Source organism: Aulostomus chinensis, chromosome 15 (genome assembly GCF_037954235.1).
Source record: "Aulostomus chinensis isolate RoL2024-O1b breed Wild chromosome 15, RoL_Achi_v1.0, whole genome shotgun sequence".
Taxonomy (NCBI): Eukaryota; Metazoa; Chordata; class Actinopteri; order Syngnathiformes; family Aulostomidae; genus Aulostomus; species Aulostomus chinensis.
Window position 1 is genome coordinate 5438910 of NC_141334.1, and position 23577 is coordinate 5462486.

The 23577-nt window shown below is 44.3% G+C and overlaps 1 protein-coding gene across 2 annotated transcripts; it reads left to right on the forward strand.

Annotated features, from left to right (window-relative positions):
* Positions 1–6718: 6718 nt before the first annotated feature.
* On the forward strand, positions 6719–23330 carry fgfr4 (fibroblast growth factor receptor 4). 2 transcript variants are annotated; one of them, XM_086225738.1, is made up of 21 exons: positions 6719–7340; positions 9291–9510; positions 12903–13090; positions 13205–13355; positions 13445–13495; positions 14203–14472; positions 14594–14683; positions 14777–14943; positions 15035–15158; positions 16144–16334; positions 16422–16560; positions 16673–16866; positions 16953–17098; positions 17423–17544; positions 17637–17747; positions 18086–18276; positions 19745–19867; positions 20451–20521; positions 21096–21233; positions 21350–21455; positions 22065–23330. In XM_086225738.1, the coding sequence occupies exons 2-21, from the start codon at positions 9423–9425 to the stop codon at positions 22239–22241; spliced, it is 2838 nt and encodes a 945-aa protein (XP_086081864.1). In that variant the 5' UTR covers positions 6719–7340; positions 9291–9422; the 3' UTR covers positions 22242–23330. The 2 variants fall into 2 exon arrangements, with proteins under 2 accessions (XP_086081864.1, XP_086081865.1); XM_086225739.1 differs by lacking the exon at positions 6719–7340 and having other exon boundaries at positions 9264–9510.
* The last annotated feature ends 247 nt before the right edge of the window (positions 23331–23577 follow it).

The following is a 23577-nucleotide window of genomic DNA, read 5'->3' on the forward strand; positions in this document are numbered from 1 at the left end:
TCTCACTTATTTGGATGATGCAAACTGGAGATGTACCTCTGACACACGTTGTTATGTAACAGAAACTACAAGAAATGCCTTAAGTTACTGTCTGTAAATCCGTTCCTGACAGTCAAGCTGACTGAAATGGCAGCCCGTAGAGGAGACCTGCAGGCTGGCTGCCTCGACATAACGAGAGCTCAGTCCCAAAAACTAGGCCGTATAACTTTTGCAGAACAACCACAGGCACAATAAAAGCAGGCCAAATAGTTTGAATGTCTGCTTCAACAATGTGTGACTCACAGCCAAACGCAAAAAGAAAAAAAATATGACCTTCAGAAAGAAAACCAAACTGCGAATGATAAACCTCTCAGACATGAAATACTCGCATACTTTTTTGCAGACAATAAAACAAAACAGCAACAACTCTGATTGTAAGTTTTCAGTCCGTTATGACACACAAAGATGAGAATCGTCCTCCTCCTCCGCTCGGGGTTATCAGGGCTCGGCCAGTGGGGTTGTTTCAGCCGTGGCATACATCCCAAATACTTCAAACAGGGACGTGTCCACACACACACACACACACACACACACACACACACACACACACACACACACACACACACACATAAAGGCAGTCCGCCAGCCAAACAAATAATTAACAAAGTCAGTGAGATTAATTAAAGCAGCGGGGTTCAAGCAGGGTTCAGCCTTCTGTGTGTGTGTATGTGTGGTGGGGGGACACAGGACTCCCCTGCTGGATGTGATTAGGCAACTAAAGAAGAAAGGGAGAAGAGGCGAGGGAAAACAGTGGCTGTCATTGATATCCATCTTCATGTAAACAGCTGGGTGTGTGTAGGTGTGTGTGTGTGTGTGAGTGTTTGTTCGTGTGGTTGGAGGCAGGAGGAGAAGACCTGCGCTCGGTAACTTCATGCCCTATTGAGCGTTAAATGAGAGTCATTTGAAAAAAATTGGAAGGATTTCATTTGTGTCACCCCCAGTTTCTCACGTTGCATCAAAAAAAAAATAGCACCTTCATTCACTGCCTCCTGGATGGTGTAAACTGATAAGAAACTTTCTGAAAGTTTTTTTTTTTTCAAATATCACATGTAATTAAAACCTCAAAGACCAAAGGGCAGAAGAAAAAAGACCAGAGAGAGAAGATTCTGCAGCAGAAATCGTCACTGATTCAACAAAGCGCACAGGCAGCAGTCAGAAAACGTGCAGATTCCAATAAATGATGAAAACAGCGTGTCCAGAGGGCGCTTGAAGATCCATGAGCACGTCTGGATGCACTTTTTGAAAAAAAAACTTTGTTCTTTGTTACAATAAACAACATTTTTCTAAATGCTGTCTATTTGTTGCCAAAAGTCATGCAGTCATCAAAGTATTTTGATGCACGTTTTGAAGTATTTCACGAGCAAAAGCTGATGGAAACAGAAAAATCATTTTTACAAATTCTTTTACTCTTGTTTGAGGTGTTGTTTTTTAATCAACAAAAAAAAAAAGAGTAAATGCCCAAAACAGGAGATGGAGGCCTGAATCCTTCTATTACATGGAAATATTCCGATGGAAACTTTTCCCAAAAACCAGTCAGGCATATTTGATATCTCTGAAAACATTTGTATATCGACTACAAATAAAAATAAAAGCTGTGTGTGTTTGATCAAAGTTTGGCTGCACAGCGTGTGTTTGTATTGACAGGACCACCAGAACATCAGATGACATGTTTTAATAGCAGATCTCTTGCTGTGGTGGCCTCCTCCCTGGCCTCTCTGGCTCCTTTCTCCCTCCTCCCCCCCTCCCCCCTCCCTCGCTGCTCCGTCTCCCTTTCAATCCTGTGTTTTGGCAGCAGCGCTCCCCTGCATCACAAAGCCGGTTCCCTCTGCTTGTCCCATTGTGTTGCGAACATCGCAGGTAATGATTAACACAAACACACAACAATGGGAGCATCGGTGGCCGAGCGGTGTGGGAGTGCAGGACCTGAAGGCGGCAGCGTCCTGCACGGCAAGCCGAGGATGCTGCGTCAGTTTAACGTTTTAGTCAAAGGCATAAAGTTTCACCGTGTTGTTTAGGAACTTGTGTGTGTCTCAGTTGTCAGAAATGTTGTCCTGAGTCGAATGTATTCAAAACACTGGTGACAAATTAAAGGACAAAGGCTCATAAATCATTATACAGTCATAAAGCGTGCTTCAGTGTGGGCTATGACTGATCGCCGAGGATATGAAAATGATGTGAATCATCACATCTGGACTTCACATTCTCTGGATCTCTCTGTGTCAGTGTCTCCACCGCACATTCCCAAAGAGAGGAATATATTTAGTGAGACTGATGCATCTCTCAGTAGAGATGTGGAAAAGAGCTGAAGTTGTTTGAGAGCCTCGACTTTGAACCGTCGTCCTCTTTCTCTCAGAGAGGAGGTGGTCTGATCTGGGCTTCAGACCCTCCAGAAACTCCTTCAACTCAAGAAGTTGCTGGATGTAAAGAAAAAAAAAATCTGTAAATTAAAGTCCAAACCAAGTGTCTTCTGATTTATCTCCAATGTAAACACTCAGTTTATTGCCTGAGCTTTCAGTCAAACACACCTGAAGCTTTGACTAAAATCTATTTGACCTAAAGCTCAGACGGGGTGTTTGCAATTAAGATCAATGTGCAGGAGCTTCACTTTCTTCTAATTTTACTGCACAAAACTCAGAACTGAACTGTCACGCCCACCGTCCGCCTTGACTGGCTGTGTAGAGACCGGTAAAAGTCCAAACACATCGGTTCTGACTGCCACGTTCCCCTTCCACTGCTCCTCCAGCCACTGGTGGCTGCTGAGATGCAGCGCCTGCACTGGCAGCACTGGATTCATTTCTTAGGTTTACTGACCCGTTGAAAGTAATTTCATAGGAAAATGAGAATAACACAGTTAATTATCGAGGCAAAAATGTCCTACATGTCCTCATGCAGTCTTGCAGGTGTTCGGAGTATTGCTACACCAGATATAGAATATCCTACTTCACTTATAATTCTTTCTTCCCCTTTTTTTTCAAACTTTAAACAGTTTAAACTCTCCTGGCATGCGGGCAGGAGCCAAACAAGGTGCAGTGTCTTTAGGTTTTGAGGCATTGGTTATTTTGGTGCAGAGTATTCACTAAACAGTTGTAGATTTACATGTAAATAGGACCTGATGTTTCCATCATGTGTCCCTGCTGTGAGGCAGACTAATGAGCGACCAGCCACACCTCACACATTCCTCCTGACCTTTATCCCACCTCACTTTCCCTCCGTGCACTCCCTCCTCCGAACCTCACCTCACCCCGATGATTATCATTCACCCCAGTGTCGCCCTCCTTCTCCTCCAATTTGTTATCAGCTGTCAGGCACCAACCAGCCCTGCTTTACTCCACTAGCATTAGCATAAGTATGCAGCGGGCTATCAGTGTTATCTGGACCTGGGGGAACACAGGGAGGCTCGGGTGTGATCTGTCATATCAGTGATGTCATCAGATAAAGAGGTGGGATGGAGGTCCTGCCCTGGTCCAAGTATTTGATTCTATCATGTGGAGTATTTGGGATACAGAAGAACTTTAACGCTGAATCTGGTAAATCATCTTTGCCTGAGCCTGTCGCATCTACAGTTCTGTTGCAGTTCCAGGTTTCTCCAGAAAATGATTTGAGCAACAAAGATCTAATGGGAAAATAAGAGAAATGATTTGTGAAAATTCAGGCAATTAAGTTGGGGGTACATTTCAGGGGCCTTGACTCTTTGTGGTCATTCATACAGAGGTTAATTATTATGAGGCTACCTCATACTGATGGTGGGGGGAGGTGAGGATGCTGCAGGCTGGGGTGAGATGGTCCTCCAGCTCTGGCTCCAGCCCTGGGGCTCCATTTTGACCCCATGTGCTTGAGGCAAAGTTCCACATTATGAGATCAGATTGGTTCACTGTTCAGGTAGAGGATAGGTCTACAAACACAGCCAAAACATGACGATGCCTGGCCCAGTGTCATCTTGGCTAACGCTAGCATGTCTAACATGATAGACACACGGCCCCAAAGTCTAAAAGTTCAGGTTATTGAAAGACAAACGTGTAGCAAATCTGTGATTACTGACCTGGAGCAAACAATGGTGCAGTAAACAAAACTGTGTACACTTTTTATGCAAAGTCATAGTCCATACATCATACACTAGTAGCATGTACTCGTCAGCATTGTGAGCCAGAGCTAACAGCGCAGTTCTGGCTCAGTGCAAGAGTTGCACAACCAAGATTATCAGTACGGTACCTCCACAGCCTGACTGCCAGAATCTCCAAAGAACTGATTTATTGCTCTTATTACTGAAAATACAATACACTGAGGGCTGCAACACACTCTGGCTAATAAGGAGTCCTTCTGGCGGTCTTGATGTAACTTCACACTTGTCATCGTGAGCGCTGTCACAAATTAACGTTCTTTTACGTGAGACGTGTTCGGTGTAAGTGTCAGAGTGAAGCAGCTGAGCTGATGGGAAATTCCTTAAGTTGGACCCACAAAACTTATTTGAGTGCTCACATTTCCCTGAAATATTCACAGTTCCAACAGCACAGTGTGTGTGTGTGTGTGAGTGTGTGTGTGTGCATGTGTGTGTGTGTGTGTGTGTGGGCAAACAGCACAAATATCAAATCAATAACAGTATACTGATCTGATCTGAGCTCTTCCATCCTGCCCTATTGAGCCAGCAGTCTCAATCTCTCTCTCTCTCTCTCTTACGCATGTGTGCGCACACACACGCACACACACACACACACACACACACACACACACACACACACACACACACACACACACACACACACACGTAGGAACGACAGAAACATACTGGAGCTGACCCAGACCTTCGATCACGCAGCGCCAGCAGGCATTAGCACAGCTCTTATCTGCTTTATGACTTCCACTCTGCCGGGTTTATTTGTGTACTTTGACTTTCGCTGTAAAGCTGCGTCTGACCTGAAGTACAACCACATGGTGTTAAAGGTCAGATCTAAAATTTATGTCAACACATAAATTTTCGGCTAAACACGTTCAAACCACATCCACTTGAGGAGTTTGACCTCCAGATAAAACTAAATGACCTGCGCAGTGTCTCCACTTCTCCTCTGTTTTATTTGGAACTGTTATTTCCAGCTCTCCAGCCAGCCCAGCTTTAGTTAAACATTTCTCGGAGGTGCAGAGCATCCCGGTGGCTCGCTTGGCTAAAACGGGTATCATGTAGCCATGTTTGAATCCGGGCCAGGACCTTTGTAGCTTGTGATCGGCCTCTCGCTCCCCAGCACTTCCTGTCTGTCCTCACAATAAAAACTGCCCAGCAGAGGCAAAACAATAATCCCAGGAGATTTCTCAGAGACTGGAATGAATTAACAGGCGGACTTTAACTGCTGAGGGCATTTATGGGAGGACAGGGTTAGCTAACGGGTATACTCCAACAGTTCAAGCGAGACGGTGAACAGATCTACCAGAACCCTCAGAGATGTTGGTTTGTTTCCTCTTGCAGAAAATCTTGCAGCTGCAGATGTTTGCTCTCCTTCAGCCGGTCTGATCTCAGGTGAAAAGCCCACAGTCGTGGCTGTAGTTAAACGCAAAAATGGTTCAATGGGCCGAGTTCTTTCAAACTGGGAAAACTAGTTTTACGGTTATTTTAAAACAGGGACACAAGATTCACGAAACTATTGCTAGAATGTTGGAAGTCTTCAATGTGATACTTGACAGTTCAGATTTCCCTTCTTTGGATCCACAAGAATACTAACAGATGCAAGACATACTTGATATTTCACACACAACTGTTCTTTGATAGACGGAGAGGAGCAGCGAGATCGATCACTGCTTTCTGCTTTTATTTGTGTGTGTGTTATGGAAAAAAATCCCAAGCAAGCTTTCAAGAATCCGCAAGAAAAAGTTCACAAGTTAGTGAGCGTATTCATCTTACACTCACACTGTTATCACTTTGTCATTATCAGGTGTTTTTCTTTATCAGGCCTGTATGCTGATCTCCAGCTGCTGGGGACCATCTCACAGGCTGCATTTTCATATTTTATTTTTCTCTCATTTGAGTCAAGCTGACAATGTCATGATTTTTGTTTTATTTTTTTTATTTATGCAGAGGAAAGCAGCAAATGCAGCCTTTTTTTAAAAAAAAAAAAAGTCTTTCATGTGAGGGGAGACATCAAGGCTGCAGTCTCGATAATAGATGATAAAAAGCAGCCTGATCTCGCGGCAGTTAATGGGATTACTTCTTTGTACTGATGCAATTAAAACATGGAGGCAATTCACGCGCGTTCACTCTATAAAGCAACCTAATTGAATGCGTCTTCAATGGAGACCTTAATGCTCTGTTTGCATAAAGGACAATTAGCCCGCAATAAATGTTGAGGTGTCAAAAAAAACTGTTTTAATAACGTGATTTATGTGGTTAACTTGGCACACGACTGCTGAGGGGAAACTAAAACAAAAACAAAAAAACAATCCAAGTTTTCTTAAAATAGAAAATAAAAATAAACCTAACAACTTCAGTTCGCTGTGCAGTGGAGAGAAAGAGACCGAGAGGATCTTGGGTTTTATTTGCCAGCTCTTTGGTGGGATGAGGGGTGGTGGGGTGGTGGTGAAGGGGGTAACAGAAGCGCACCCCTCCCCACTCTCCCTCCCTCTTCTCCCTCCTCCTCCTCCTCCTCCTCCTCCTCTCAGACCATTGTTGTTGTGACTGCCGTCCGGACCCGGAGCAGCAGAGTGCTGAAGGAGGGCTGGTGTGTGAAGGACGCAGTCACTCGCTCCTCCGTCCCTGCAGCAGAAAGGAACCGGACCCAGAAGAAGGCTGAGCTCCGCATTTCACTCACTGAGGAGGAGAAAGCGCTGCGTAAAGGCGCAGTGGGTTTTATCCAAGAGTTTCACCAAGAGAGGACGTTTCATCCACTACTTCTTTTTTTTTTTAGACACATCGGTGATTTTTCTTTTCTTTTCATTTCCTCAACCAGTTGTCAGAGAAAGAAACGTTTGATCCACCTCCTCGATCTCTGTCTGGTTTTCTTTCTCTCCATGGATTCAGCGCCCTGAGCCGGCGGCTGCAGTGGACATTGCCCCGGGGATCACAACTCCGTCCTCCGGTCTCCAGGAACCCGGCAGCTGTCGTTCACGTTCTACTGCTTTGATGGATTTATAAAATAAAAAAAAGAAGTCATATCTGCTCTCATCGGGATACACAAGAGCCCGTGAAGAGACTGGGTTCTAAAAGGGATACAACGGGACTGAACCTCTAAATGAGGATTTCAATATTCGCTGACCGGGACAAGGAGTGATTCCCACCCCCTGGTGCCAGCGATCAGCGCGAGGACAAACCGGGAGGAGAGGTGGGTGAACGTAGACAGCTGGTCATTCCTGGAGTGTTTCATTCATTTTCAGAGGCCATGGCACAATGTGGAGGTTCCATTTACGCCTCAGCATTTTCAGACTGTTCCAGTCACTTCCAACAAGGCAGTATGATTCCTATTTATACACTCACTGAGCACCTAAAATGTATATTTGGGTGGTCAAATGACGCAAAACAAAACGGCCGTGTGGTCGGGCTGGAACAGGCGACGGCGTTCAGAGGAAAAACAAATGACTTACTAGACATTGAACCTTCCGCATGGACTATTCGATTGTGGGGTTGGAGTTCAACTTTTGTCACCTTTGAAAAATCTCATGAATCCACATTTGAACACTGATACAAAAAAATAAATGAAATTACAATGTTTAATATCCTCAGCTTCAATTGAAAGACTGACCGCGTAAACATGACGGTTGCACTCCTGTTTGGCCCCTGGACGCGACAGTCAGTGTTTGGAATATTATTAACTGGTTTTTGTGGTCCGTAAAAGTCTTTTTCGGGTGGCTGTGAGAGGTTGGATGGCAGCTGAGCTGAACTAAACGGCAGCACGCACACGTGTTTAACGTTGTGGTTCTCAACGTCACTGCAAGTTTGGTTCCGCAGCCTCAGAGGACAGTAAGAGACCCGCACTGACTGCTTTATGAAGCGTTATTAATGGGACAGGAATATACACACTAGGTCTACATTACACATAATACAGATGACGCCGTCTCCGGGCGAACAGGAGGGAACTGAAGTGTTTTGGCCCCAGCTGAGGAGCGCAGCGGCAGCGGCAGCAGCAGCCAGGCAGCGCGCCAGCGGAATTAACAGCAGCGGGAGCAAAAAAAAAAAAAAAGTTTCCAGCCCTTAATTGAGAAAGAATACGTTTCATTCAGTAACCTGGTTCTTTAAACGGACTGTGTGTGTGTGTGTGTGTGTGTGTGTGTGTGTGGGCGCGGCCTGCGTTCATGGAGCGCACGCACCAGTGTCTGGCGCCTGTGCGCAGTTGGCCAGAGTCGCAGCAGAAAAATCACCCGAGTGTTTGTTGTTTTTTTTTTTAAGCTTTCAGTTTCTAGTTTCTCTGCAGGATGACATTATGTCGTTATATTTAAGTGTGATTCAGAAAAAAATAAATAGAAAAAGACGTGTTGTCGTTTGTTGGAATTTTAGATGCACTTGAGTGCAGGCAACTTTCCTAGTAACTTGATCCAGGTAAAGTCAAGCATCTGGGTCTGTAGAATCTACAAGTGCTTGAGCTGAAATCAACACAAACTCTAGTATCTTGACGGTGTGTGGGGTTTTTTTTTGTAGGTGATGAAATTATGTTTTTTTTCAAATAAATGATGAGTCACTGGTATGAGTGTGTTTACAATCATATCTAATTGCAGAACTAATTTGTGTTTTCTTAACAAAATAATCCAAAAAAGGGAGTTTGCTTTGGTTTCAGCTGAAGAGTCATCCCCAAATAATCTCCCAGTTGAACTTCAAAAAATAAAATCCTGTTAGGTTTGGTCTATCAACTCCTGCAATGATTCACCTCCAGGTCTGTCCCTCTAACTTCTGTCGTGAACCTGAAGTCTTGTCAGTTGCCCCTTCAGATTTTGTGGCTTCCTGGCAAGTTTCAAGTGTTTTCCTTGTGAGGGCCCATTATCCCGGGGCAGACTGAACGCCATCCATTGACAAACAACAGGCGGTAACAGCCCTGCTCCTTATTCATGACGCAGGAGAGCCTGGACAATGTAGAGCAGACGAGCGGGACAGTTAGCAGGACATCTGGTTAAGAATACAGCTGCTCACAGTCCAAACAGGCTTGCTCTTAAACTATTAGGGTGAACAATTGTTGTGTTTTTGCCACCCGGTTTAAAAATAAAAGCTGAACAGTCTTTAGCTTCACTCCGAGGAGTCAAGTTTGTGTTAAGTGTCTGCCGTGTGTTTTTTTTTGCCTCTGTAGGATCCAGATTTAGAGACTCGTGGGATTTTCGAGGCTGCCAATGCCAGGGGCCGGAGTGTGAGGCCAACTCCAGGCTTCTGACTTTTTTTTTTTTTTTTTTTAACCATACGGCAAGCGCATCACGTCTAGAAGATGGCAAGGGTCTGCACTTTCTGGGTTCTGCTGCTCTGTTTGACAGAAAGAGTCTCGTCCAGAGCCACAGAGGAAGGAAGAGCTAAAGGTAAGGCCTCGCCGCTGATCATTACGATGTCTGTGCTCTTTTCTTACCAAAAGTGAACAATCACGTCCACAAAAAGTGATACTTGAAATGCAACAAGTGGTGCAACTTCTCTTTCCAAAACGTCTGATGCTATCACCTCTTTCTCTGCCAACACTTTTTCAGGTAGTATAGTTTACTGAATCCGTTTTAGCTGTTGAATCGTGTAACTAAAGATGAGGAACACCTCTCACTCCAACCCAAATACATAACCACATCTTTTCTGACAGTCTAAATATATCCCTGAGTGCCATTAGTCCACTTTCCCTTCTTAGAAAGTTTCTTGGCAGCGATAACTCAGACGACGAGTGGACTGTGGCGGAGGCTCGACCCCGGAGGAAGTCGAGGTGACAGGAAAAATGACACAGAGCTTGTCGTCGATTCTTAGATGGAGAAGGAGAAGAGAAGGGCAAAAAAAAAGAAAAAGAAAACCTCTCTGCGTTTGCTGCTGTAAACGGCGCTACCTGATACGTCCGAGGCCCTGGGGCTCGGAAGTGTAAATGTGCCTGGTTGCATGCCAGCTGTAGAGGAAGAAGAGGCGGGGGTGCGGGGGCTTTCTCATTCAATGCTTTACAAACAAATGTCAGTGCAGTAAGCCAGGTGCTGTCAATGTAGAAAATGTAGTTCTGAAAACAATACTTATGATTTAAATCACTCAGTGCTTCGCTGCTCCAAGCTAGATGGGTTTTTGTTTTATGTCAAATTAAAGGACTCCTGGATGGCATTCTTGCTAGGATGAGCGTAGACTGATGAAAGATAATATGGATTGTTGCTCAGAGGCATCAAGCACAGAAGCTGTCTCTCTTCCTTCCCTGTGGCCCCGCTTTGTACTGGCGGGGCCAAGTGAGGCCAGCCAGGGCTTGCTCCTCAGATGACTATGCGCACGAGGGGACCAGCAAAACCTCAAGAGTCTAACCGAGGTTTAAAAAGGAAAGATAAATGTAAAAGTATAAAATATGCAGCTGCAGAAATAGCATTTTGCATCAGGGGAGGAGAGATAACCACCTTTCACACCTCTCTAGTTCAGCGGCAATCTTTGATGAGATTTGGTACGATTAAAATAAGCCTCAATCATCAAAAACTAACTTCTACGTAGTTACTGTGTGGTTCTGCCAAAGGAGCATTTTAGAAACCGAGTATTTTTTGCAGTTTCATGTAAGAAATTTGCCAAAATCACTCCAGGAGATCCTTAAAGATCTGTATAGCACAGGCTGGAATTTAGCCCTAGCATTACTCTGATCAGTAATCATCAATACTTGCAATATCGCAGTAGCTTTGCTTTGCTCCCTGGTTTCTGAGTAGATTTTAATGATCAGGATTTCTCCCTTTGATTCTGAAAGTGGATGCCGCTCAGTGATTTTTGGCAATCGTCTTGAATGAGACAGACAGGAAGGAAGACATAGCATCAGACAGAAAAAGATACACATCTACTTCATGTTAGCTAAAGAGATTTCCTCCCCGACCACCTAAAGAATACTCAAACTGTTCAACTTCAACCAGTCTTTCATTAATCTATTTAAATAATTGCTGGTCCCTGGATGATTTTCTGTTTAGTTGCAGCTCTGAGGGAGAATAAATCACTCTCTGGGTATAATTATATAGCTAACGTTACTAAATGCATGCTGCTAAATGCAGGAACCTGACTTGTCCAGCGTTTTTCTCAGAAAAACTTCTTGGACACACAACTAAGGATTATTTCAAGTTCAGTTTTCTGCCACGTTATTACAGATTATATGAAATCTTTTGTTCGAATGCCCGCTTTATTTTCAGCTCTTTTCATACCCGCAAGGAAAATGTAAAAAAAAGAAAGATTACTCAACATAGCTGGCTGTATCGTGTCAGTAAAGAGATACTGAGCTCAGTCTGAAGCCCAAGTGGCAGTGTAGCATATTGGAGACTAATTATATTTCACCGTGGCAGGGAGCCATTTACAACATCAAGGAGAAGACTGTCTGCGCCAAAGAATGACATCTTTTGTGTCGATATCTTCTTAGAAGAAATCTTTTTTTTTTTTGGGGGGGGGTGCTTCTGGCCAGGCCAGAGCTGCCTGTCAATTTGAAAGTTTTTAAAAGTTCAAATAACCTTTTCTTTACATCGAAAACCGCAATGATTGCAACTTCACACCTAGCAGTCTTTCAAAAATTATTTAGCAAACGGAGCCCATCAGCGAATGTTTTTGGGACTGACATACATATCGGAGGGCGCTATATTCCCGAGGCATGGGAGCCACTCACTGTTTTCCACTGAGCGGCTCAGCTGCCAGCCCCGCCGGCTGGCTGGCTCGCACCAGCTGAGCGGTTTGTTTGTGTTGTGCTGTGTTTTGTTTGCCCCCTCGCCTCTGGGTGACAATTCACACTCTGCCGCAAGTTCAACTGCAGGGCACCGTCCCATCTCTGCAAGTTCATTAGCATGGCTCTTCTGCATGTGTGTGTGTGTGTGTGTGTGTGTGTGTGTGTGTGTGTGTGTGTGTGTGTGTGTGTGTGTGTGTTTTATCTCAATGTTTTACAGCTGACTATTGGCTGGACTGTGGTCAAGTTTGCTCCATTAGTGTGATTTAATATTCCTAACATTTTGAACTTGAATGGACACATTTATTTTGTTCTGAATTGAACCGGACAACATGATTTGTGTAGCCAAAAGCACGTTTTAGGTAATGGCTTTGAACAAACACCCTCTGTGATTGTTCTATGTTCAAGGTTGCAGTCGTTTATTTGTTCCTGAAAGCATTACCTCTGCATGTACTCTGGGCAATTAGAAAAAAAAAGGCAGTACTTCACTCCAACAGAACAGATCGCCTTTTCACTAAGCGCTCGCAGGAAGCAATCAAACAGAAAATTGCCCTGGAAAATTGCTCGTTCTGAGCGACTGAGCACTAAGCGAGGTCCCTGGCCAGGGCGCACATATGCTCCAACAAGTGAGTGGGCGAGCACATAAATGTGCGAGTGACCCGATGAATGGATGGCACTGTGGCTGATGGTGACACGATAGTAGCTGGGTTATCAGGGCACTCTATCATGGTTCCTAGTGGTATTAAATGACAGTGGTTGTTTTGGGACATAGTGTACTTCCAATGCTGGACCTTTCAGGGGTAAAGTGAAACCACAAGGATGTGTTTTGACAGTTTCTGTCTCTTTCACTCAAAGCCCATTCAGACCAAGAGGGTTTGTAGCACTTTGTTAGCATTTCTGACTCGAAATATTCTTTTAAAATGAAGTGAAAACGAGCAGCATTCACAGAAAGAGCCCCAAACCCTGCTTGATACTTTCAAAGTCAGTCATGACTACAATTGTCAAAATAATAGGAGACTATATTCCTGCTCGGGGTGATTCTTATTTATTTTGTCTTTTGACCTCCAGATGTTCGGGTCTCCAGGCCTCTGATTGTGCCAGGTTACCCACAAAACAACACAGGAGTGGTGAGTGGTCAGGCTAAGCTGGTGTGTAAAGTCCATCGACCAGCATCCACCAAGGTACAGTGGCTTAAAGTGGAAGCCAGCGGTTCCGGTCGGAGTCTGGGAGGACAGCCACGTCTCAAAGCCCTTACGGTGAGGACGGATCTACATCTACAGATAAAAATAACACAGCAATGAGAGTGTTTTATCCAGATGGTTATGTTGTGTTGTCCTCTTATTGGAATGAATGATTTCTCCGATATGCAGCCTCTGAAGACCAACACATCCAAGGTGAACACTCTGCTTCTGTCCAACATCACCCTGGAGGATGCAGGAGAGTACATCTGTATGGCCGAGAGCAGACACGCAGGACAGACAGTACAGGCCATGCAGTCGGCGTGGTTGGAGGTCCTGCCCGGTGAGACACACTTCTCTGACTCTGAGACAATTCTAATTCACTATTTAGTCATAATACATCAAAATAAATCCAACAATTCTCCTGCGCAGGTACCATCATTACCCAAACTGTGGACATGACTGCTGCTGAAATCCCCTCAGGTAACGTCACGCTTATTCTGGAAGAGTTATAGTGACAGTTCAGACGTGTAAAAGCTTTCAGAAAGTCAGAAAAAGAAGAATGGTTGAAGGCATGGTGACCATCTGTGCATGTGGACACCAGCGTGCTCCTCCCTTGGCTGGAATGGGCGTCTTTCTTCCCTTCGCTCACTTAGATCTGCAGTGAACCTTCACCGCCCCTCAGATTTACCCTGCGTCCACTGTCACACCGCAACATGTTCATTAGCTTCAGTCTCTCCTCCTCCTGGTTCCCTTTCTTCTTCTTCTTTTTTTTGGGGGGGGGGGGTTTGTGGGGTGTGTGAATGAGGAGGGGAGGGAGTTAGTGGTTGTATTTGCTAGATCACTCTCAGTCCCACAATAATCCACAGAGCAACAACAGAATGGAGCAGTTGAAGGGTGGGAGGGGGAGGTGGGTAGAAGAGGGTCAGGTTGGTCAGGCCTCCTTGTCTCCATGGTAATTTCATCGTTTGTGTGTGTATTGGGGGGCTGAAGGGGGTTGAAGGACACATAATGGGCTCGAGGAGATGAAGAGATAACCCACCAAGCGGTCTGTAAAAGTGCAAAAACTAAACCAAAGAAAATAAAGCACAAAATAAAACATTAAGAGGGACCGGATGCACAGATTAATCAACCAAAACCCTGAAATGAAAACAATCTGTGCTAACTGCTGGTGTGCTGACATTCTTTAGATGTTCTTGAGGACCAGAGTGAGGACACCACAGAGCATCTTCTATTAGAACCAGGTAACATCCTAAAACTGCGCTGCGACATGAGCACTCGGCCTGGCATGGCTGTCAACTGGTACAAGGAGGGAACCAGGGTTCTTGCCACGCCACGCATCGCGATCCGAGGTACCATCATGGAGATCACAGATGTTACCTATGAGGATTCGGGCGTTTATGTTTGTGTTCTCCGTGGGACCAAAGAGCATGTCAGGAACTTTACCATCACTGTAGCAGGTACGGACACAAGAACCGACCAATGTTAATTACCCCACGTTGGATTAGGGTACTTTACATTAATCTCTGACATTTTTGAGCCCAAATGTCTAATCCAGAAACACCTTCTCTTTGTCAATAGACTCGCTGGGGTCGGGGGACGATGATGAGGACAACGACTTGGAGGATTCATCTGCTGAGGTTGAAAATGATCAGGTTTACTTCTCCAGAGGTGCGTTGATTGTTTGTGTCACAGCTGCAAATCTTGACAAACAACTTCAGACTCAGTCTTCATCAGACAAACGTCTGCTCTATGTCCATGTAGGCCCCTACTGGACCCACACCCAGCGTATGGAGAAGGGGCTGTACGCTGTCCCTGCAGGCAACACAGTGAAGTTTCGTTGCCCAGCCATGGGCAGCCCGATGCCAAGCATCCGCTGGCTCAAAAATGGACGCGAATTTAGAGGAGAGCATCGCATTGGGGGCATCAAGGTGAGAGTCTTCTTGTCTTTACATCTACAAACTTACTCTTTGGTTGTCTATCCAAGCTAATATTGTCATGTTTTGTTTTGTTTTTTTTAAGCTGAGGCGCCAGCACTGGAGCCTGGTGATGGAGAGTGTCGTGCCTTCAGACAGAGGAAATTACACCTGCATGGTGGAGAATAAATACGGCTCTATTGCTCACAGCTACGTCCTTGACGTCTTGGGTAAGAGTGCAGGATTCAGCACTTCTTGCTGCCTCGTATCAATCTGTTCGATGTTGCTTTTTCTATGTATGTTTGTGACTTTTGATCCAATACTTTGCTCTTTGAGATGAGAACTGATTTTGCAACAAAAAAATGAAAATGAGTATTCTGTCCACCTTCATAACTGCTGCAAACACAGACAGTGTGAAGACCAGCGAATCAAAAAATAAAATGAGGTCAATTCCAATGAGATCTGACTTACAGTCTTCATGGCAGCAACAGCTATTAGTCAGCACTTGTGGAAAAATCATCACGCCCTCAAATGAAAGACTCCAGTCTGAGGGAGGGGATAATCAGGGGGTGAGCAGAAGGTGACGGGGCGCCTGGCGTCAACCGTGGCGGGCAGGATGTGGACGGTCAGGCGTCTAAACCAGTTTTCTACCTGACCTGTGACAGAAGTTTGAGGAAGGCTGCGGGTTGTTTGTTCATTTGTTCGCTGTCCGTCCACAGCGGGGTCAGTTTCCGTCCCCATCGACGGGGGGAGAAGACTAACGAGACAACTAACGAGATCAGAGAGCGAGAGTAACTGCAGATCAAAGAGGCCCTGGCGACTAGCTGACAAAGAGCCCCGCAAATGGAACTGATTTCAATTTTAAAATGACATTTCTTGCACTTTTGCCAGCAAAAGCCACATTGGCAACAGTGCTAACGCTCAGCCAAGTTTGTTTGTGTTTGCAGACTTTCCTAAAGCCAAATATCTGGATGTTTTTTGCCAAAGCTCCCTTTGATTGCAGTTTCTCCCATGTTTCTTCTGTCCATATGACTCCTGGTGAAAGGGGTATTTCTGGAACACTGACAGACAGATCAGTTAAACCTCTGTCTCGTTGTCCCTGAATCACTTTTGAACTGTTGCACCAAGATGAGGGATATCCTTTTTGCCCTGACTTCTCTCTCTGGAGCTTAAAATCGTCTTTCTCATCTCTGTCCTCACTTCTTCCCAATACAGAGCGCTCCCCGCACAGGCCTATCCTGCAAGCTGGACTACCAGCCAACACCACAGCTGTGGTGGGCAGCGATGTCCAGTTCCACTGTAAGGTCTATAGTGATGCCCAGCCTCACATTCAGTGGCTCAAACACATTGAAAGGAACGGCAGCCGCTTTGGTCCAGACGGGACACCCTATGTTCAGGTTCTCAAGGTTGGTGTCATATATTGGAGAGGTTCCGTTGATTAAAGATGATTAAAGTTGATGATTGCTGGTACTAAGTGGTTGTGTTCTGGGCAGACCGGCAGCCTGAACATGTCAGAGGTGGAGGTGCTCTATTTGTCTAAAGTTACCATGGAGGATGCTGGGGAGTACACCTGTCTTGCAGGAAATTCAATTGGTTTTGCCCACCACTCCGCCTGGCTCACTGTCCTCTCAGGTAAAGGAAGAACTCATCAACTCCCTGAGATTCAGCATCAGCCCTCAGAAGTAGCTTCTCTCCTCCTTTTGGTACAAGGTTTATTTCTAAACTGTCCCCCCTGTTTCTGTAGAGGAAGAAGCAGCAGATGCTATAGACACCATGGAGACCAAGTACACTGACATCATCATCTACGCCTGTGGTTTCCTGGCTCTCATCATGGCCATCATCATCGTGGTGTTATGTCGAATGCAAGTCCACCCCAGAAGGGAGCCTTTTGATGCTCTCCCTGTTCAGAAGCTTTCCAAGTTCCCTCTACGCAGACAGGTATCTTTTGATTTTTTACAGTTGTTTCAAAAGTCTAATTGTTCTAACCCAAAGGTGCTTGCTAAATTCTCCTTGTCTTCCTCCAGTACTCGGTGGAGTCTAATTCGTCCGGGAAGTCCAGTGCGTCCCTGATGAGGGTGGCTCGCCTTTCGTCAAGCTGCTCCCCAATGCTTGCTGGTGTCATGGAGTTTGAATTGCCCTACGACCCAGACTGGGAGTACCCCAGGGAGAAGTAAGGGAAAAAAGCCTCTGTCATCATTTGAAAAAATGTAGAATGTCTATTTTTGAAAGGTCACACCTGAAAGATGCTCTTTGAGGCCAAATAACAATAAGTTTATTTTATTCCATGCAAAAAGTGTATTTCTACAAATTAAAGGATCCAGACTCATTCAATCCTTGTAGCTCTTGTCATGTGGAGACCTAAAAAGAAACTTGGCCGCAACCCATTTTTGGCATGACCCAACCTATGTTTTAAGAAATGAGAGTCCCAAATTATGGTTGTGTACAGTTTTCATTTGGACATACTTATTTTCACTAACTCCTGTCCTCTTTCTAGTTTAACACTGGGGAAACCTCTGGGAGAAGGCTGCTTCGGTCAAGTGGTTAGAGCTGAGGCCTACGGCATCAACAAGGACTCCTCAGATCAGGCGACCATTGTGGCGGTTAAGATGCTCAAAGGTAGGAAAGAAATTACACAGGAAAAAAAACCTCTCTGGAGATGAACTTAAGTCTGCTCTTGACTGAAACAATGTACTTATTTTTCCCTTCAGATGATGCCTCAGATAAAGATCTGGCAGACCTCATCTCAGAGATGGAGCTGATGAAGGTGATGGACAAACACAAGAACATCATCAACCTGCTTGGAGTCTGCACACAAGATGGTGAGTTTCTAATTGACTTAGCCTAGCCACCAAGTTCTAAGGTCTGGGAATTTAAATAGAGGTGTATCTGCTTGTGGTCAAAATCAATCATATCCTAGTGTTGGTCTTCTGGATCTTGCAACAGTGATGAAAGGACAGTTGCCCATCTTCCTTGATCGCCAATTATGACACACCCTTATTTTGGAAAGAGAGCAGTTCCTTCCCCAACAAATTCCCTTGTTATCGTGAATCTCAACAAACCAAATAACGGGGCTAATTTAGTGAGTGTTTCAACTATGGTGGTCCCAAACCTCCAGGCTAAATCAACAATAGAAATAACGTTCGTGCTCCCCCCTCAGGCCCTCTGTATGTGCTGGTGGAGTACGCCTCCAAAGGCAGTCTGAGGGAGTACCTGCGGGCCCGGCGGCCCCCAGGCATGGACTACACCTTTGATGTGACCAAGGTGCCTGAGGAGCAGCTCACCTTCAAAGACTTGTTGTCCTGTGCCTACCAGGTGGCCCGGGGGATGGAGTACCTGGCCTCCAAAAGGGTACGTTCACCAGTAGATTGCTGGGGTTGGATGGTTTTATCGCTTTACTAGATGCAGCAGGTGATGACGTCAATTTATTTAGCAGTAAAGGTTTTTTAGAGTGCCATGACCAACACTTCCTTAGCTTTGTTTTGTAGGTATATTTGTGTTTCATGAAGAGCCGTTTGTTTTCACCACTAGACTCGTCAGTCAACTGGCAGAAAGTTACACTGCAACAATCTCAATATTCATGTTATCGTTTCTCAGTTTATTAGTCACAAAAGCCAGATGTTTTCTGGCTGTAGCTTCATGGATGTGAGGGAGAGTTTATGGTTTTGGGGCTCAAACTGCACTATTACATTATAAGCTGTAAACCCGTGAGATGTTTATAAATCATTAAATTGTATCCATGTCCCTGGACAGAAAATACAGCTATAAAATGGAAACAGGAGAGTTAAATTCACAACATTTGTAGACTGTGTGTTTAGCAAGCCCTGAGGGTGTTGTAATATCAAGACAGAGGGAATTAGATTTGGATTAAATTCCTGTGCGTAATTCAGTGTTGTTATTATTGAACACATGGTATTCAGATCGATGAGTTTGGTCCAGACGGTGCTGGATAGCAGCGCCAGCCGCCCTCCGGCGTCCTCTGAGCCGCTGCCCATTCCTTTCTTTCTTTTCTTCCCATCCCCACCCCCTTGTTTCTTTTATTTTCCCAGCATGCACTCTGTCTGTGTTCTTATCAACACATTTCTTTGTCTGCCAGCCGGTGTCTCAGACAGGCATTCCTGAGCTGAAGGCTGTTTCAGCTCCAGTCCTGTTTACCCTTCTCCATCCATCTGTCCGTCCCTCCATGGCAGGGCTTTGTCCTTTTTAGCACCGTCATAAATCTGTTAGCAAACAGACAGCAGAGCAGTCGTCTGGGTGTAGGCATCAGGTTTCTGGCTCTACGGCTGCCTAAGAATGCAGGAGCCTGAAACTACCCCTCCATTATGGGGAGACCCACAAACCAAGACTGGTTCATTTTGCACATCACCACAAATCCCACGTCTATTTCGAATGAAAACCAAAATAAACTTAATGACATACATTCAATGTGGGCAAACAGTGCCTTTCTTTTTTCCTCCCAACAGTTTGTTTTTTCTTCAAACTCCTCCATTTCTATATAAAGACATTTTAATTTTGTTGCGTCCACTAAAATACTAAAGTGAAACATTGCATGTGTGTGTGTGTGTTTGTGTGTGTTGACTTTAGCGTCCTTTTCTGGCTTGGAACAGACTCTAACATAAAACCCACCATATTGGTGTGTAGTTCAAACAGGACAGTAAATTACACCAAGGAGCGCAGGCGTTATAAGCAATACAAAAGCAGAAATATTTATCCATGACAGAATCATTAATATCTTAATAGTAATCTATTATGGAAACAGATATGGTTCAGATGAGGGGTTTTGCTAGCTCTTAATTCTCTCTCCTGGCTCTCTTTGCAGTGTATCCACAGAGATTTAGCCGCCAGAAACGTTCTGGTGACAGAAGACAACGTGATGAAGATTGCGGACTTTGGACTGGCCAGAGGAGTCCACCAGATCGACTACTACAAGAAAACCACCAACGTGAGTCCGAGACGTCTATTTTCAGGAATAACTTGTCCCTCTTGTAGTTTTACACTGGAAAACTATGTTCTCCAGAATACGCAGCTAAATTAGTGTTCTGTCTTTACTTTGTCCAGCTGACAATCTAAATTTTATTCTTACTGCAAATTTCCAGTTGCATCAACAAGGGCTCAGTTTTGATATTTAAAAGCAATTAATTAAAACACATTTAAAAAAAATTTTTTTTCAGGACATTTAGATTTTTTTTTTTAAACATAAAAAGTTGTTTTTGAACCAGTCCAGCTTGTAAACATGTCTGTTCCTCAGCCAGGTTCTTCCTGCTTGGCTCCTCTCGCAGCTTTAATTCTCCTCAAGACACATGTCTGATGTTTACCTCTGATTGGCAGCAGGCTTAATGGGACATAATTAGAAATGAGGGGAGACAAGGAGGGAGGAGGGGGGAGGTTTGTGAGGGAGAAACAAGAGGGCATGGAGAGATGAATTTGGAGGAATTCTTCTTACAGTTGCAATGTTTGCAGCTGAGTTGCAGTGGTAAGTGAAGGCGTGAAGGCGGGGCTCTAACGTTTCTGTGTCCGCCCTGCAGGGACGGCTGCCAGTGAAATGGATGGCACCGGAGGCCTTGTTTGACAGAGTCTACACACATCAGAGTGACGTGTAAGTCCAGCCCTTGCGGCTATACATGTTGAGTTATAGCTCGAATACATTATCAAGGACTGTCAACAAAACATGAGAAAGAATCAAGAATTGAAAGTATGTCCAATCCCAAGATGGTAGTCTTTGCCCTTATAGCTGGTTACAATCAGACTTTTTTATGTTTGAGCTTTTGTATCACATTTAAGTTAGCAAGCAGCACTTCTGTGGAACAACAGAATTGAATTCAAACAAGGATAAAATGACTGTATATTTCTCCTTGTCTGTCCGGGAAAAGTGTTTGTTTTGCTCCTGGACTCACCACGATGGCACCTCCCTTGACTGTTGCTGTTCAAGTAATGAGTTAAAAGTAGCAGATGTATCTAAGGAACATGCGAAGAACGCCTGAACCCATTTGAGGCAGGCTGAAGCGCATACATGCCCCAGCATCTTTATCTACTCATGCCGTTCCAACTGTAATGATCAACATTTTACGATTTCAGTTGGACTTGCGTAACTACATTTTTCCAGCACGGTGTAAACATACCGACCCAGTGATTTGTACCAAAACCAAAATTTTCCTTTCATCTGGTCTCAGGTGGTCATTTGGTGTGCTGATGTGGGAGATCTTCACGCTGGGTGGCTCACCATACCCTGGTATCCCCGTTGAGGAGCTCTTCAAGCTGCTGAAGGAAGGACACCGCATGGACAAACCCTCCAACTGCACACATGAACTGTAGGCAGCTTTATTTATTACAAACATGCCTCCTCACACAAGAGAGGCTGAGATGTTCCAGGGGGTTCATTGGTCTTATATTGATGTTGGAACTCATTTTTTGTTTCGTCTGGTAGCTATATGATGATGCGCGAGTGCTGGCATGCTGTTCCCACCCAGAGGCCGACTTTTAAGCAGCTGGTGGAGGAGCTGGACAGAGTTCTGTTGTCCATCTCGGATGAGGTTTGTACATCTACTACACACAACTGCACACAATCGTGCAGACAGGAGTGTGGAGACACCAACACATTCAAAGGCCAACATGCAGCTAACAGATTTTCGTCAGCTCTTTCACAATGTGCAAGCCAGATGTCCTCAGTACACAAACCGGTTGGGTTGAAACAAGAGTGAATGAATAGAGAGCAGAATCCTGAGCCAATAAACTACAGACAAACAGAAAACAACAACAAACTGTTTTTTGGCAGTGCTGTCCAGAGCAGCTATTTCACCCTCAACAGACCATCACTGCAGATGGGTCCACATTTCATGTGATTGACTTGTTGGTTTTTACTTAAATACACAGAGTTTTTTTGGCTTGGTTATAAACCGAACTATCCACAAATGAGCCAATGCAGCACCAAGACTGATGTAGCAGTCTAAAACTGCAATGGCAGCAACTCTGCACATCTGCATCTCCTCTAGTATGGACACTGTCAAATGAACAGAATATTCAACAGCACTTTGACAACCTTTGAGAACACGCCAAGCTCAGTTTCCGTTGCTCTTCACTGCCAATTGAAGAAACATTTGATACCAATATTTCTCTAATTTCTGAACTTCCTCTCACCCCAGTATTTGGACCTGTCAACTCCCTTTGAGCAATACTCTCCATCATGCGAGGATACATCCAGCTCCTGCTCTTCAGACAACGACTCTGTTTTTACCCACGATGCCCTGTCCACTGACCCTTGCCTCCTCGGCTACCAGGATGTACGCTCCCGGATAGACATGAAGACAGCGCTCCGATAGACACCCACACGTATGCACACGAACATGAACACTACAAGATCCTCAAGTTATGCTGTTGGATGTATTGGAGGCTGCATTTAAGTCAAGGTTTTTATTCTCATTGTTTTCCATTGGACCTCCATTATGGGCATTTATACACACAAACACACACACACACACACACACAAACACACACACACATGTATGCACGTGGAGCACTGAGGCCGATGGGCTTCATTAAAAGATGGAGGTTGGTAGAAAAACTTTTCCCCTGGGGCAGAAGGATGAGCGGCGGAGAGGAGGACAAACAAAATGTGGTACGTGGGAATGACGATCACCTCTGCCAACCAAGAACAGTTGTAACGTTTGGAAACTGTGGCACTAAACCCGAACGCCTCAAAATGCTTCCTTCGATCACTTCAGAGAGGCGACAGACAATGATCTCTTCACAACCCAAAACCAGGGCTTGAAAAAAGACATAAAAGACATTTTAACACACACACACACACACACACACACACACGAAAAAGATTTATTTTGCTATGTTAAAAAAGGAAGAAACTGATTGTTAATTATAAATCTCTCTATATAAGATTATTTTACTTTTGTGTTGCTTATTTAAAAAGAAAAAAAGTCTTAAATCTCAGGATCTCTTGTGCTAAGAAGTTTCTGTAGCGGCAGCAAAGTGCCTGAATTTACGATTTCCTGTGAATATATTAGAATATTAAAGTATTTTGTATGTACATATCAACAGCAGAAATATGATTGCCTTTTATAAATTATTCTGAATGACACAAAAATGAAGGTTATCAGAGGCGAAAGGAAAGATGCATTTAATTAAATGTTTCAAGTGCCAAACCTCTTTCAGCTGTCACGCTGTCGTGTTCAGGTTTCACTCCAGTTAATGCTGCCATGTCCAGTTTAGAGAAAGCATATATTTGATCTCTATTGAATAAACTTCCCCCAAAATGGAACCAAACCAACTGTAGACAAGTCCTGCTGTTAAAAACTGGCACATATAAGTTATGATTATTGATCAATGTGTCATACTGCATCAACCGCTCAACCCTCCAATGGGTGTGGTAAAAAATAAAAAAAATAAAAAAAATATATATATTATTTTTTATTTTTTTATCTTGAAGGATGGTTCAAATTTTGGAATTAAACTCTCCATTTGTAATTTTCTAGTCAACTGTCTCAGCCTCCAACCCAAGAAAACAATTTGTGGTCTCATACCACGAGGAGCTGAGTCCTGATAGTTCGACAAAAATCCACAAATATGCATTTTTTTTTTTAAATTCTTGAGAAGCATTTCTGAAAGCATTTCTTAAATTCTAAATTTGATTTGTTTTCATTG